This window comes from Pituophis catenifer, unplaced genomic scaffold (genome assembly GCF_029215685.1).
Source record: "Pituophis catenifer annectens isolate HBS135680 unplaced genomic scaffold, rPitCat1.0.hap2 SCAF_2, whole genome shotgun sequence".
Taxonomy (NCBI): domain Eukaryota; kingdom Metazoa; phylum Chordata; class Lepidosauria; order Squamata; family Colubridae; genus Pituophis; species Pituophis catenifer.
Window position 1 is genome coordinate 9,055,539 of NW_027256882.1, and position 14,927 is coordinate 9,070,465.

General features: G+C 43.3%; 1 protein-coding gene across 1 annotated transcript in view; it reads right to left on the reverse strand.

The window, feature by feature from the left end:
• Window positions 1–12,153, reverse strand: part of LOC139309823 (vomeronasal type-2 receptor 26-like) — a 34,600-nt gene extending 22,447 nt beyond the window's left edge. The window contains exons 1-3 of the mRNA XM_070934026.1: window positions 12,118–12,153; window positions 9,375–9,647; window positions 78–872 (exon numbers count right to left, since the gene is read on the reverse strand). Coding sequence (XP_070790127.1) covers window positions 78–872; window positions 9,375–9,647; window positions 12,118–12,153 — 1,104 coding nt within the window. The remainder of the gene's footprint in view (window positions 1–77; window positions 873–9,374; window positions 9,648–12,117) is intronic.
• Between the last annotated feature and the right edge of the window lie 2,774 nt (window positions 12,154–14,927).

Genomic DNA, 14,927 nt, shown 5'->3' on the forward strand with positions numbered 1-14,927 from the left:
AAAGAAAAATTAAAACTAGTCATACGTTTCTGCGTGTGCGTAGAGTGATTGTGGTTGTGTTTAAGAGTCTGACATACTTGCCACGGCTGCAGCCTTGGAGCCCCCAAACTCCCTTCGCCCTCTTTCCTTCTCCTTCTTGATCTGGAAGAATAGGCGGCATTCAAGGCATGGGCCAGAGTCTTAACGGGACTGTAAAAACGGTGGTAATTCATGGCCCACACCAGATTCTTTTTCTTTTGGGTCTCCAGTGGTGATTTCTCAGTGCATCTTTTCCGGCCTTTGACAGAAAAGGGGTGCTTTGAAAAAGAATAGAAAAATGACTGATGTCCAGAGGGCGGATTTAGAAAGAATTTGTCTATAAAGTCATCCTTTATCGGCCCCTTTTTTCTCTCAAAATCAACAGTCCAGATATTATCCACATATCTGAGAGCTGTGTGCTCTCTCAGTGGAAAGATTACAGTGAGTGTTGTGATCCAGACCTTCCCTTCAATGGGTCCTGGCAAACGCCTAAGTATAAAATGAAAAGGAAGAATTCTCTCAAAAATAGCACCGTATTCTATGTAGTGAATATAGACATTAACTTGCCTCCACTTAGAGAGAGCATCACCGTGTGGGGCTGTAAGTCGGGTTGTTGAGAATTGTTGTGATATAACAACACAGATTCCGTTCTTGACAAGCAAAGGAGAAAAAGTCCTCATGAAATTGTCTCCATTTTCGGTATCAGGAGCAAAGAGACCAACCAGGGTCCATCTGAAGTGAAGGAGCACTTGGACAATTCCTGGGTAGAAAGTCCCTTTTTGGGGGAAAAGCTGGTGATAAAAGGGCAATTGACTTTTGTAATGCAGCGAATCTGAAAATAATTCAAAATTGATCTGGGAAAAAACAACGAAGAATGCTGCGTTATATTTGGGGTCAGATCAATTCCAAAATATTAGCTTTAAAGAAATACAATTTCATGAACTTTTTCAAATAGTTTGTTGTTGATTAGTCATTAACCCATATGAAAATAAATAATAAAAATATATAACATTAACAAAACTGTATATAAAGAGAGTATACAAGAAAATAAGTTGAAAAGAGTAAGAATAAAGAATGCAAAGCATATTTCTGTATCACCCCTACATCTCCGACCCACATATCCATAGGTCAACTGAAATGTTTTGTTCTAATAAAGAGCCATATCGAATGCATTTTTTAAAAAATTTTGACCAAACAGGAAATATGCTATTTTATTAGAAGGCTCCAAATATGTTGTTGGTTGAATGGCAGTATCACTTTTAGGGATCTGACATGCTACCCTCCTTAGAAAACAAAAGGGTCCACCTGTAAAAAAAAAAACAAATACACACAAGATTTCAAGATTTCATGATAGTATATCAACAAGGTTTGTTAGGGTATTGGGAGTGAAATTTTCTCAGTAAGATTGGAGCCCTAACGTGGTGTTTGGCGACCCATTCATTGTGTGCTGATGGTAAATGTTTCCAAGCAACTAAGTATTGAACTTTCCCTCTGTGGATCCTAGAATCAAGGTTTGGGTTCCATCCTTTTCTTGTCAGCTTGAATCTTAAAAGCTTCTCTAGCTTCCTGTAAGGCTAATCTAACCACTGGCCACGTGTTTTGCAAATTGTCCATCCACTCCTTAAGTGAGGGGATGGTGGGTTCTTCTGTGGGTAGTTCAGGCATGGGGCTGAAATCCTGGCCTGTTGCTACTCTAAAAGGGGTAAAACCAGTGCTTGAATGGACAGCATTATTAAACGCAACTTCAGCAAAAGGCAAAAGTTCGGTCCAGTTATCCTGTTGAAAATTAATGAAACATCTTAAATATTGTTCTAGTACCGAGTTCAAAATTTCAGAATTGCCATTAGTACATGGATGAAAAGATGTGCTCAACCCCTGGCCAGTACCAAGTAAGCCCAAAAACGCCCTCCAAAAGTTGGAGGTGAATTGAGCCCCTCTGTCGGAGATGATCCTTTGTGGAGCACCATGAAGTCGATAAATGTGTATTAGGAATAATTTGGCTAAACTTTTAGCAGTTGGGATCTTTTGGCAGGGTATAAAATGTGCCTGTTTTGAAAATAGGTCTGTCACAACCCAAATAACAGTATTTCCCTCACTGTTTGGCAATTCCACAATGAAATCCATAGCAATCTCTCTCCAAGGCACTGAAGGTTCAGCTACCTTCTGCAATAGACCTGGGGATTTCCCCTGGCGTCTTTTTGCTGCTGCACAAATGGGGCAGCTAGCTACATAGCTTTCTATGTCCTTTTTTAGTGATGGCCACCAAAATTGTCTTTTAATCAGATGTAAAGTTTTCACAAACCCAAAATGTCCAGCTAATTTGGAGTCATGGCACCGTACCATTAAGCATAGTCTTTGGCTTGCAGGGACATACAACTTCCCCCCCACCCAAGCCAAGTCTTCTTTCATCAGACAGCTGGATTTGTTGTTCAAAAACCATTCATCAGTGGCCAATGCTTGTTTAAAATTTTGGGTGATGTCATTGTCTGTCACTGTTTCTTGTTTTTCCTGGGATCTGGTGACTACTTTAGTGGCTAGTTGACTGTTTTGTACTATAGGTTTGATTACGTCTGACCTTGCACGAATGTATTGCGGTTTTCTGGATAGCACATCCGCCAGGAAGTTTTTCCCCCCGGGAGGTATTTTAGAGTAAAATCAAACCGTTTAAAGTACTGAGCCCATCGTACTTGTTTTGGGGAGAGTTTCTTGGGGTCTTTAGGGCTTCTAGATTTTTATGATCAGTCCAGACTTCAAAAGGGGTCTTACTGCCTTCTAGGAAGTGCCGCCAGGTTAACAATGCCCAATGAACTGCATACGCCTCTTTCTCCCAAATAGCCCACCTTTGCTGAGTCTCATTCAACTTTTTGGATGTGTAAGCGCAGGGTTGTAGTTGGTCTTGCTCATTCTTCTGAAGCAGGACCGCTCCTATTGCCACATCGCTGGCATCTGCTTGTATGACAAATGGTTTCTCCGTGTCCGGGTGTTGTAGAATTGGTTCTGCTGAGAACAGCCGTTTAAGTTTTTCAAATGCTGCCTGGCATTCCATAGTCCAGTTCAATGGTTGCTTTGGTTTAGGATTGTCCTCCCCCTTTGTTTTTAAGAGCTTGGTGATGGGGAGGGCAATCTGAGCGAATGCAGGGATAAACTGGCGGTAAAAGTTGGCAAACCCCAGGAAGCTCTGTAACTGTTTACGTGTACGTGAAGGGTCCCAATCAAGTACACCCTGCACTTTTAGAGGATCCATCTCAACCCCCTGGTGTGAAATGCGGTATCCCAAATAGTCAATCTTCTCTTGATGGAATTCACATTTGGAAAGTTTGGCATAAAATTTGGCAGCACAGAGTTTGTTTAAAACTGCCCTGACTAGTTTTACATGTTCTGCTTTGGTCTCGGTATAGATTAAAATGTCGTCCAAATAGACCAGAACCCCCTTATATAAATGCTGATGCAGCACTTCATTTATTAACTGCATAAACACTGCAGGAGCTCCTTGTAACCCAAAGGGGAGCACCTTGAATTGGTAGCAGCCGAGGGGGGTGTTAAATGCCGTTTTCCACTCATCCCCTTCCTTAATTCTGACACGGTAGTAAGCCTCCCTTAAGTCCAGCTTTGAAAAATTTTTCCCTTTAGCGAGGTGTGCTAACATATCTTTCATAAGGGGGAGAGGATACATGTTCTGCACACTGATAGTATTAAGGTTTCGGTAGTCAACGCATAAGCGTTTTGAACCATCTTTTTTCTCTCTAAACAACACTGGGGCTGCAATTTTTGGTCGGGCTGACTCAATGAAACCCCTTGCTAGGTTTTTCTCAATGAATGTTCTCAGCTCTTCCAACTCCCTCGGTGACATGCTGTACATCTTGGGTTTAGGGAGTTTCGTGCCGGGTAAGATTTCTATTGCACAGTCAGTGGCGCGGTGGGGGGGGAGCTCATCTGAGGCTTTTTCGCTAAAAACCTCAGCTAAATCCTTGTATTCTATGGGTATGCCCTCAGTTGGTGTGGCATGACCAGGCATGGCTGTTTCTCGATTCTCTGCCCCCTCAAGTCCTTTATGTGGATACTCAGCAAAAGTCACCTTCTGCTGAAATTTTATGATGCCTTGTTTCCAATTGATTTGTGGGTTCCATCTTTTTAGCCACGCAAGGCCCAGAACCAACGGCCATTCCATGCCAGGTGCCACTATAGAGGTAAGCCTTTCCTCGTGGCTTCCAATGCCTATATGTAGAGGCACGGTGGCCAGAGAAGCTGGCTCCCCTCCTGCTATTGACCCATCTAGTTGGCAGAAAGCAATGGGGGTTTTCAGCTTTCTTACGTTAATCCCTAACTTCCCCACTAAGGTTGGGCTGATCAAACAACGGGTGCACCCCGAATCCACTAGGGTGGGGATACTTATCTCCCTGTTCTGGTTTGGGATAAATAGTCTTAAGGGGAGGGTAAGCGGTTTAATTGGTTTGCTTACCAGTGGCTCATCATCTGGATCGCTTCCAAACGAGTGTGATTCCTCCTGTTCAGATGCCAGGGTTTCTTCCCCAAAGAGGGGAGGGGATGGGACTTCTATGGCCTCCCTGCTCCTCAGGGCAGTCTCCTTCCCATGCCGACCCAGTTTTCCAGGACCCTCCCCCGGTGGGTGGTTCCGGGCGGGTGTTTGCGAACGACACTCTGCAGCTCGGTGCCCTTATTTTCCACACTTGAAACAGGCTGAAGATCTCGGGGAGAATGCAGTTTGTGGTTTGTGGGGCTCTTGCTTCCATTGGGGTGAGGATTTCTTCCATGCTCGCCCCGCTCGATACTGGTTTCTGGCCATATCGATCTCAGCTTCTTCGGCGGTGACATACCATTCATGTAGGTCATTCAGTGCCCCTCGGGCCACGCAGGCATTGTATAGATCGTCTGTCCTTAAAACAGCTCACCAAAATATCTTCCGGCCAGTGCACACGACACGCGAGGTCCCGGAATTCTTCAGTATACTCTGCTACTGGCCGTCGCCCCTGCCTCACCACCTTAATGCGGTCACGTGCTTTGCGATCTGCCAGTGGGTCCTCGAACCGACGTCGCAGGGCCAACATGAAATGGTCGAAATTCCGCAGTTCTGGTGCATTGGCATTATGTAGGGTCACCATCCATCTGGCTGTGGCACCCTCTAGGGCTAGGGTCACAACTCGCACTCGGGAGCCTTGGGTTTGGAAATCACGCCCATACTCTTGCATGTAGGTGAGCACATGTGCCACAAAGAATCCTAATTGTTGCGGATTCCCATCAAACTTCACCCCAAGAGGGGGAGTTTCTCTTTCCAGCTGAGGAGCCCGGGGTTGAGTGGGAATGGGCGCCGGTGTGCGTGCTGCCTGGGGGGGAGGGTTTGCTGGGTCCTCTCCCATAGCTGCTGCACCATCTGCTCGATAGGCGGCCTCCAGGAGGGGGGTGCCTCCCCTGGCATCATCCATGACTGCTGCCCTTTCAGTGCTCTTTGGTTGTTGTCCTGGCTCCCTTCGGATGTTAAGATTTTCCAAAGTCTCCATCACCAATTGGGTTATATGCCTCTTCAGATAGTCCTCCCTCAGGGGTGCTTCGGTCAGCCCCCCCGGTCAGTAAGGGCTTCTAGTTCCAGTTTCCACCCCGGTTTTCAGTTGCCATGGTTGAGGGTGACTCCTCTGGTTCTCTCATCCCAGCCATCTTTCTTCCCGGTGCCAATCGACCAGCGGGGCTTTTCAGGATTCTCCAGGGTTACCTCATCCTCTCCGATGGGTTGCACGAGACAGGCATCCAACTGGGTGGTGGTTACTGTCTCTCCCCAGCAATCAGTTTCTTCCAGCTCTCTGCTTTGTTCAGACATGGTTTGCAAGGTCCCCTCAGTAGAGCAAAGATTGCTTCTCTGGGTTGACCGTTTTGCAGATTATGCTTTCTGTAAGGATCGCCTCTCCTTCCAACTTAAGAAAGTACGAACTCTTGAAACGTAGTTGTTCAAAAGGATTCTTTTATTAAGCAGAAGTGAAAACCATCCAGCTAAAGCACAATCTGAATGCCCTTAGGCAAAGCAGTAGGATTAAAGTGGTAGAGACCCCTCCCTTTAGGTCAGAATGCAGATTTCAGCCAATACACAAGTGTGAAGATGTTTTCTTTACTATTTCCTTTGAGAACCCGAACAAACATGCATTCCCACCATTTCTCTTTAAAGTGAGACAACCCACATGGCTATCATATAAATTCCTGCAGATAAAGGGAATCTCAGGCTTCCTTGGCGCCAGGATATAGGTTGTAAAATATCTGATGACACAGGCCATGCTAGTAAATCGAATCCACGTCCCCCCTTCCTTCACTTGAATGGCAGTATCACTTTTAGGGATCTGACACTTATACAACTGACATTCAAATAATAAATGTGGTTTGTCTATCTCTGGAGCTTGGCAAATGCAAGTCTGTTTATTATAAGGGTCTTGGTTAACTCTTCCATAGTTAACCACTGTGTCCAGTGCTCAAATCTTGCTTGAGTTGTTTAGTTGTTCAGATGTTTAGAAAGGGCTGCATTGATCTACTTGCCAATTTGGAAGTACATTTGTAGAGGTCCACCTATTTCAACGTGCCGTCCTTAATTAGTATTGTTGTTGTTAGTTGCGAAGTCATGTCCAAGCCATCACGAACCCATGGACAATGTTCCTCCAGGCCTTCCTGTCCTCTACCATCCTCTGGAGTCCGTTTAAGCTCACGCCTACTGCTTCAGTGACTCCATCCAGCCACCTCATTCTTTGTCGTCCCCTTCTTCTTTTGCCCTCAATCTTTCCCAGCATTAGGTTCTTCTCCAGTGAGTCCTTCCTTCTCTTTAAGTGGCCAAAGTATTTGAGTTTCATCTTCAGGATCTGGCCTTCTAAAGAGCAGTCAGGGTTGATCTCCTCTAGGACTGACCAGTTTGATCACCTTGCAGTCCAAGGGACTTGCAGGAGTCTTCTCCAGCACCATAGTTCAAAGGCCTCAATTCTTTGGCGCTCAGCCTTTCTTATGGTCCAACTTTCACAGCCATATATTGCAACGGGGAAAGCCATAGCCTTGACTATATGCACTTTTGTTGGCAGGGTGATGTCTCTGCTTTTTAGGGCCGGGTGCCATGATTTTAGTTTTCTTAGTGTTGAGTTTCAAGCCAGCTTTTGCACTCTCTTCCTTCACCTGCATCAAAAGGTTCTTTAGTTCCTTTTCACTTTCTACCATTCGAGTGGTATCATCTGCATATCTGAGGCTGTTGATATTTCTCCCGGCAATCTTAATTCTAACTTTTGATTCATCTAGCCCCACCTTTCTCATGATGTGCTCTGCATATAAATTAAATAGGCAGGGCAACAATATACAGCCTTGCCGAATTCCTTTCCCAATTTTGAACCAATCAGTGGTTCCGTGTCCAGTTCTCACTGTTGCTTCTTGACCCACATATAGGTTTCTCAAGAGACAAATAAGATGGTCTGGTACTCCCATCTCTTTAAAAACTTGCCACAATTTGTTGTGATCCACACAATCAAAGGCTTTAAACATAGTCAATGAAGCAGAAGTAGATGTTTTTTCTGGAATCTCTAGTTCCTCTGCCTTTTCAAAATCCTGCCTGTACTTTTGGTAGTTCTCGATCCACATACTGCTGGAGCCTAGATTTTAAGCACAACTTTACTAATATGTGAAATGAGCACAATGGTATGATAGTTTGAACATTCTTTGGCATTGCCTTTCTTTGGCATTGGAATGTAAACTGACCTTTTCCAATCCTGTGGCCACTGTTGAGTTTTCCAAATTTGCTGGCAAATTGAGTGTAGCACTTTTACTGCATTGTCTTTCAAGATTTTGAATAGCTCAGCTGGAATACTATCTCCTCCACTAGCTTTGTTGTTGCTCAGATTTCCATTTGATTTCACATGTCTGGCTTGAGGTCAGTGACCACCCCATCTTGGTTTATCGGGGACGTTAAGTTCATTCTTGTATAGTTCTTCTGTGTAATTTTGCCACCTCTTCTTAATCTCTTCTGCCTCTATTAGGTCCCTGCCATTTTGGTCCTTTATCATGCCCATCTTTGCATGAAACGTTCTCCTTCATATCTTAAATTTTCTTGAAGAGATCTCTGGTCCTCCCTATTATATTGTTTTCTTCTATTTCTTTACACTATTCATTTAAGAAGGCATTCTTATCTCTTCTAGCTATTCTCTGGAATTCTGCATTCAATTGGGTGTATCTTTCTCTTTCTCCCTTGCCTTTCACTTCCCTTCTTTCCTCAGCTATTTGCAAAGCTTCCTCAGACAGACAGTAGCATATTATTTACTTTTGCATTTTATAATACTCTACAGTATCTGTCTGTCTGTCTATCTATCTATCTATCTATCAATGTGTGTGTGTGTGTGTGTGTGGGTGGGTGGGTGGGTGGGTGGGTGTGTTCCAGCATAACTCTGGAATGCCTCGAGAAATTTCAACCAAACTTGGTACACAGATGACTTACTCTCTGGAAAAAAAAACTGGGGGGGGGGGGGTAAAGTCACCCCTAACACCCTTCAGGGTGTGTGTTCTATTAAGATACAACCTGTTGTGCCTTAAAATGGCTTCTACTGTTTTGCCTTAAAATGGCTTCTACTGTGCAGCACAGTGGAGTTGCCATGGTAACGGCTTCACAGTACTCCATAGGGTGGCTCCCTCTGGTAAGGGGGAAAATCCAACATTAGAAATTACGTTTGGTCTGGACATTTTCAACAAGGCTTTGATTATTCTTGAGGACAAATGTATGGTCATGATCAATAAAACATTACTGCAACTCAGCTTGCTTGCGCCACTATGAGACCGACACAACATACTTCACGCAGATTACATATAAGAAAAGAACTACAATGTCTAACAGCATAGTGCTTATATCGCGGACAAGAAGCTACTTCTAAACCAAGATCAGAAAAAAGCATACCAAATGATCATGGATCAGCTAGCAAAACAACAAGGTGGCATCATTTTACTTGACGCTTCTGGGGGCACAGGGAAAACATTTTTAACTAATTTAATTCTCGCTGAAATCAGGGCTCAGGGTGAAGTTGCTCGTACTGTCTAACTCTGGATTGGGATAAATAAATACCCAGGCAAAGCTGGGTTATCAGCTAGTAACCTAATAAAAAATGTTTGGGGAGAAAAAAAAGATTACAGAGCATCTTCCCATATTCCCAAATGAAACAGAAAAGCCAGAGCAATGATGATGATGTCTTTGGTCATTACCCGGTAACCATGACACCTACAATAGCCATGATGAAAATCAGTTCTTCACTTCCAAAGTAAAAAAAAAAATATGGTTGAATCTATCACATACCAACCCACCACCATATTTAATTTACCTATAGAAGAATAAGCATACAAACCTGAGGGACTTTGTAGATGGTTCCTATTGTTGACATCTGGATGGAGATGTCAGTAGCAGCTGCATCAACAAGAGCCAAGAGGTTGTCCTTCCTTCCACAGGTGTAGTTGGGAACATTGGCTTGTCCAGTAGAGAGCATATCCAGCAAGGCTTCTGAAGTCATAAGTACATTGAAATAGTTGTCGTGGATGTTGTAGCCAAGTGTGAGATTTTGCAGAAGCTGGGGAGTCTTGTTGACCACTTGAATATTAAAAATGTGGCGTAATATTCTAACCTTATCAAAAAGTAAACTAACATAAAAAAATGTTTATGTCATCATCCTCATCATCATTAAGAGCAATAACAAAATACTTTTTCAATTTAATTATCTTTGTCTCGGCAAGACTTCTGACTCTTAAGCCAATTCTAGTATAAAACCAGAGGCGAATGATAGATATCTGCCATGTTTCCCCGAAAATAAGACCCTGTCTTATATTTTTTTGAACCCTGAAATAAGTGCTTGGCCTTATTGCCATGCGCTCAAAAGCCCGATTCGGCTTATTATCAGGGGATGTCTTATTTTGGGGGAAAACAGGGTATCACCATTCCTTTTAATGAATGTTGGGGAGTTGAGATGGAGATAGTTTTCCGCTAAAGTTAAGAATCACAATTAAAATATTATTTGTGGCAGTACTAATTTTCAACTGCTGAGTAACCAGGATTCAAAATCATTCAATCATTAAAGTAGAACCATCATAATCTGAAGAGGCTCTTGCGTAAGTGACTGAGAAAAGCAATTCCAAAATCAAATTATTCTCTTATCAGGCATTGAATATGAATGAGTGATTAAAAAAAATATGGAAACGGTCTGGACAGAGTCAACTACAACCCATTCAATAACTACTTTAAACCAAAGTTGGTATTCAAATGATAACTCAGGAATTAGACCAGGAAATTTATAGAATCTGGACTTTTTTTCAGGGTTTGTTTGTTTTTACTGCCTCATCTTTGGATTCAAGTTTTTTTCCCCTCCCCCATAAAATAAGACAAAAGAAAGAAGAAATGGAAATCAAAATGATTCAAGAAATAATTCTTACAATACAGGCAGAAGTGAAATAAGGAGAAAATAAGGAGAACTGCAAATAGAGGGAATGCAACACCGTCACACTGAACGACTTACGACTCAAACTGACAACGAGGAGCCTTGTTGAAAGGCAATGTTGTTGTATGCAATATTTTTGTTTCAGTGGTGATGATATTAATGAGATGGTCTCCTGGCCTGTAATAGCTCCATGGTTGTTTTCCATCCTGGTGCTTGAAATTCAGCGGGCACTTCATTTTAAGCTTCCCAGAGACTGGCTGGGGCACTAGCCACAACAGAAGCACAAGCGGAAAGTCCATAATTCATAGGTCTGAAATCAATCCCCTTCCTGTTTTTTAAGAAAGGACAAGAAGAAGAGTTAAGTGAATTGAAAGCACCTTCACAATGTAGAAATTCTAGTGACTTTCCTGATTCCGAGAGAGACAAGCCAAGCTTCACCTGCAAAGGAGAGAAAATACATTCAAGAACACAGTCCCTTACCTGTCCTCAAACCAGTGCCACAGTGTTTGTGACTGAGGGGATTTATCCTTTTCTGATGCAAGATCCCTTCCATGTTGTTTCAGTTGGATGTTTACCACAAAGACAGTCTGATGTTTACCTCAAAGAAGTAGTAGAAGAGATCTCAGAGACCAGAATTTCGAAAATTACAGTGAGAAGTAACTTCTCCTCTGGGGATCCTAAACTTCGTCAGGGCTCCCTTTCCAGAGGAGTAGCTGGAGAAAAGTTCTAAGTGGGGGGGAAAAACCACAAATCCACCCTTAGGGACATTATTCTATAGTGGTTGTGGTCTTTCCTGTCAGGTTTTGTCCAAAACTGATGCTGGAGGAAGATAGTTCAACATTCAGGGAATTGGCAGCTGCTGTTCTTCAATGAGGTAACTTATCTTCAGAGATCACTGGGGAAGGTCATCCAGAGCTATATACTTTGGTGACATTCTATGTTGGTGGCACTTAACCCAAGTTCTGCCTGTCTTCTAATGCCAATTAAACAACCAGTACCATGAATTCTGTCTAATGTTAAGAGTTGGGTGTCAACTTGCAAAGCTTTCAAGTTGCCATGAGCAGGAGGGAGGGAGAACTGATAGAGCTGATTGATTTCCCTACCTGAAGTGCATTCCATACATTCTTCCTGACCGCAATCAGAAGGAGGGTGTTGGATTTCACAGCCAGCCAAAGTGGTTAATTGGAGAATGTGATTTATGACATGCCCAGAGAGGAGGGGAGAGACAGGGTCATAGGGGAACGTAAATCTACATGGGATTAGTTCTAACTGCATCCGAATATTGCCAAAATGGTGCTCCTAATAAATGACTGTATTTCTTTTGAAGTTCGGCTCATGGCTCATGAATTAATTAGGGCATCTTTCGGAAACTTCACATTGGGCCTGTTTGTGATTTCTATTGTATGTCCATATATGAATCCTGATTGGAACTGCTTTTAAAATTGCTTGTGACTGAGGTCAAATTTTTGGACGAGACTTAATTAAGAGTAGGAAATGACAGCCTGTGGACTGTACATTTTGCTTAATACAGAGAGTGGATAGAACTTTTACTTTTTCTTTCCTTGATGCTCTCTCTATTGTCCTTCCATATTTATGTAAGCATTGAGAAACAATATTTTGACTTTTTTATTTTACTAAACATACAGAGGGCTGTGAGACCTACAGCTATGATGGCAGCAGTTCCCACAGCATGGTCCATGGCGTGTCATGATTTCTTGTCACATCGTCCCTGAAATTGTTCCCTCTTGTGTTCCCTCTTCCATTTTTGTAGATGTAGTTGGTTGGTGGAGTGGTGGCCCTTTGGCCTACCCATCAGTAGTGGGTTTCACTCACCTTCACTACCAGTTTGGAACTGTGAGCGTGCACTTACTTTACTCATGCACATCGCCTCTGCACATGTGCAGAACCTTCTGCGCATGCACAGAGCATCCATGATGATGTCCAGGTGGGTGGGTGGAGCCTCCCACTGCCGCCACTACCAGTTCATCCGAACCGGTAGAAACTCACCACTGCTACCCATCTCTGAGACTGTGTGTGAATACCCCCAAATCTTGTCAAGTGTTTCATAGATTTGGTTGGGAGTCCCTGTGTTCCTGATGTCTCTGTGTCAGTTTTTCTCTTGAGATTACATTTCTTATCTGGAGATGGAGAACATTGATATGTACACCTTGACCTACAAGAGTTAACTGGGGCTTTGAGTGAGAGAGGGAAGCTGATGGGATAAGTAGAATCATCCTATCATGACAGGTTGAATGTGGGTCATACTTAATGATATCTGATCTGCTATTCAAATCTTGTCACACTCTATGGCCTTTGGCTTCTACTCTCAGTGCCTGGCTACCAACTGTTGCATTTGTCAGCCGAATCTCCAGCATGGGCCTTTCCTTTGATGTATGCTTGCTACTGGCTGCCATAGTAACAGGGAGGGGAGGGGTATGGCATTTGGGTTGGGGAAGTGAGCTACTAAGTTGAAGACTTATGTGAGCTAAAAGGGAGGTTTGCCTACGTGGCTAGCTGCCCAGTGTGTGCGGCTGCAAAGAAGCCCCCAGGGAAACCTGCTGGACTCCTCTAGAGTGTTGAGAACCCTAGTGCCCCATGGAAGGAAATATCTATGGACTTTATTGTTGAACTACCTGAGAGTGGGGGGGAGATTTCGGTTATTTGGGTGATTACGGACTTATTTTCCAAGCAGGTGCACTTTTTACCCTGCCCCAAAATACCCTCTGCAAAAATACTCATCAAACTATTTATTCAACATGTGCATAGGTTACATGGGATTCCTGACCACATTATTTTGGATTGGAGGGTACAATTCACCTCCCACTTCTGGCAGGAATTCCTGGAGTTGTTAGGCTCCACCCAGGGTTTAATCTCCACCCATCACCCCCAAACTAACGGGGCCTGTGAACGTACTAACTCGGTTCTGGAACAGTACCTTAGGTGCTATGTAAACTAACAGCAGGACAATTGGGCCAACTTGCTGCCATTTGCAGAGGTCATCTACAATAACTCAATCCATAGTAGCAGTGGTTTCACCCCATTTAAAGTGGCTTCTGGTCAGGATTTCATCCCCATATCCCAGGGGAAGCCTTAAATCCCCTCCTTTAGAGGAGTGGATTGAACAGCTATAATGTATTTGGCCAGTCACCCGTAAGGCATTAGATGAGGTACATCAGGCCCATAAGAAACAGGTTGACAAGAAAAAGGCTACACCGAAAGAATTTCAAGTGGGGGACAAGGTTTCCTACCTACAAGGTACTTACAAACCATTCAAAAATCTAAGAAACTGGGCCCTAAGTATGTAAGCCCTCTCCTGTATTGTAGATTACTTCTATCCTTGTTTTCTGTGTCTTAAGTTTTTCCTTAGGGCTAAAGCTTCCACTGCAGGAGGGCTGAATGTAAGCCGGATCTCCAGCATGGGACTTTCCTTTGATGTATGCTTGCTATCGGCTGCCATAGTAGCTGGAAGGGGGAGGCATGGCATTTGGGTTAGGGAAGTGAGCTGTTGAGTTGGAGGCTCAAAGGGAAGTTTGCTTTCAAGAATTACTGCACTGCTGGGTGTAGTTGTTTACACCCTGTCAAGGCCAGAAGTCCTAGAGCTCCAGATAGGTGAAATCAGGATTCCAAGTAGTACATTCAATAAGAACTCCGAGGCAGGCAAATTCCTCAAAGAACATTTTATTGGGACACATCAAATTGGATGGGGGTGGCAGCAAGGATCCTGATTGACCAATAAGTGTTGCCCCAAAGACAAATGACCTGAGAAATGAAGGACTTCATAGGAGGGGCAGGTTATTTATTTATTTATTTATTTATTTATTTATTTATTTATTTATTTATTTATTTATTTATTTATTTATTGGTTCAATTTATATGCCACCCTTCTCCAGAGACTCAGGGCGGCTTACAATGTGTTAAGCAATAGCCTTCATACTTTTGTATATATCTGCTTAGTAGGCTTTTGGGGCCCCTAAGTGGTGTTCTTATTTATTTATTTATTTATTTATTTATTTATTTATTTATTTATTTATTTATTTATTTATTTATTTATTGGTTCAATTTATATGCCACCCTTCTCCAGAGACCCAGGGCGGCTTACAATGTGTTAAGCAATAGCCTTCATACTTTTGTATATATCTGCTTAGTAGGCTTTTGGGGGCCCCTAAGTGGTGTTCTTTTTACACAAAGTCAGCTTATTGCCCCCACAATCTGGGTCCTCATTTTACCTACCTCGAAAGGATGGAAGGCTGAGTCAACCTTGAGCCTGGTGAGATTTGAACTTGCAATAATTTCAGGCAGCTGGCAGCTAAGTGCTACTTCAACAGCACTTTAGCCGCTGCACCACTAAAGTTAACACTGGAGACAGATTTCCCCATATTACATGGTGGCAAGAATGGCATATTGAATACTAAAGGGAATCAAGCCCTCCTCCCCCCTCCCCCCCCGGCAGCAGAGGTCACACACCATCCACAA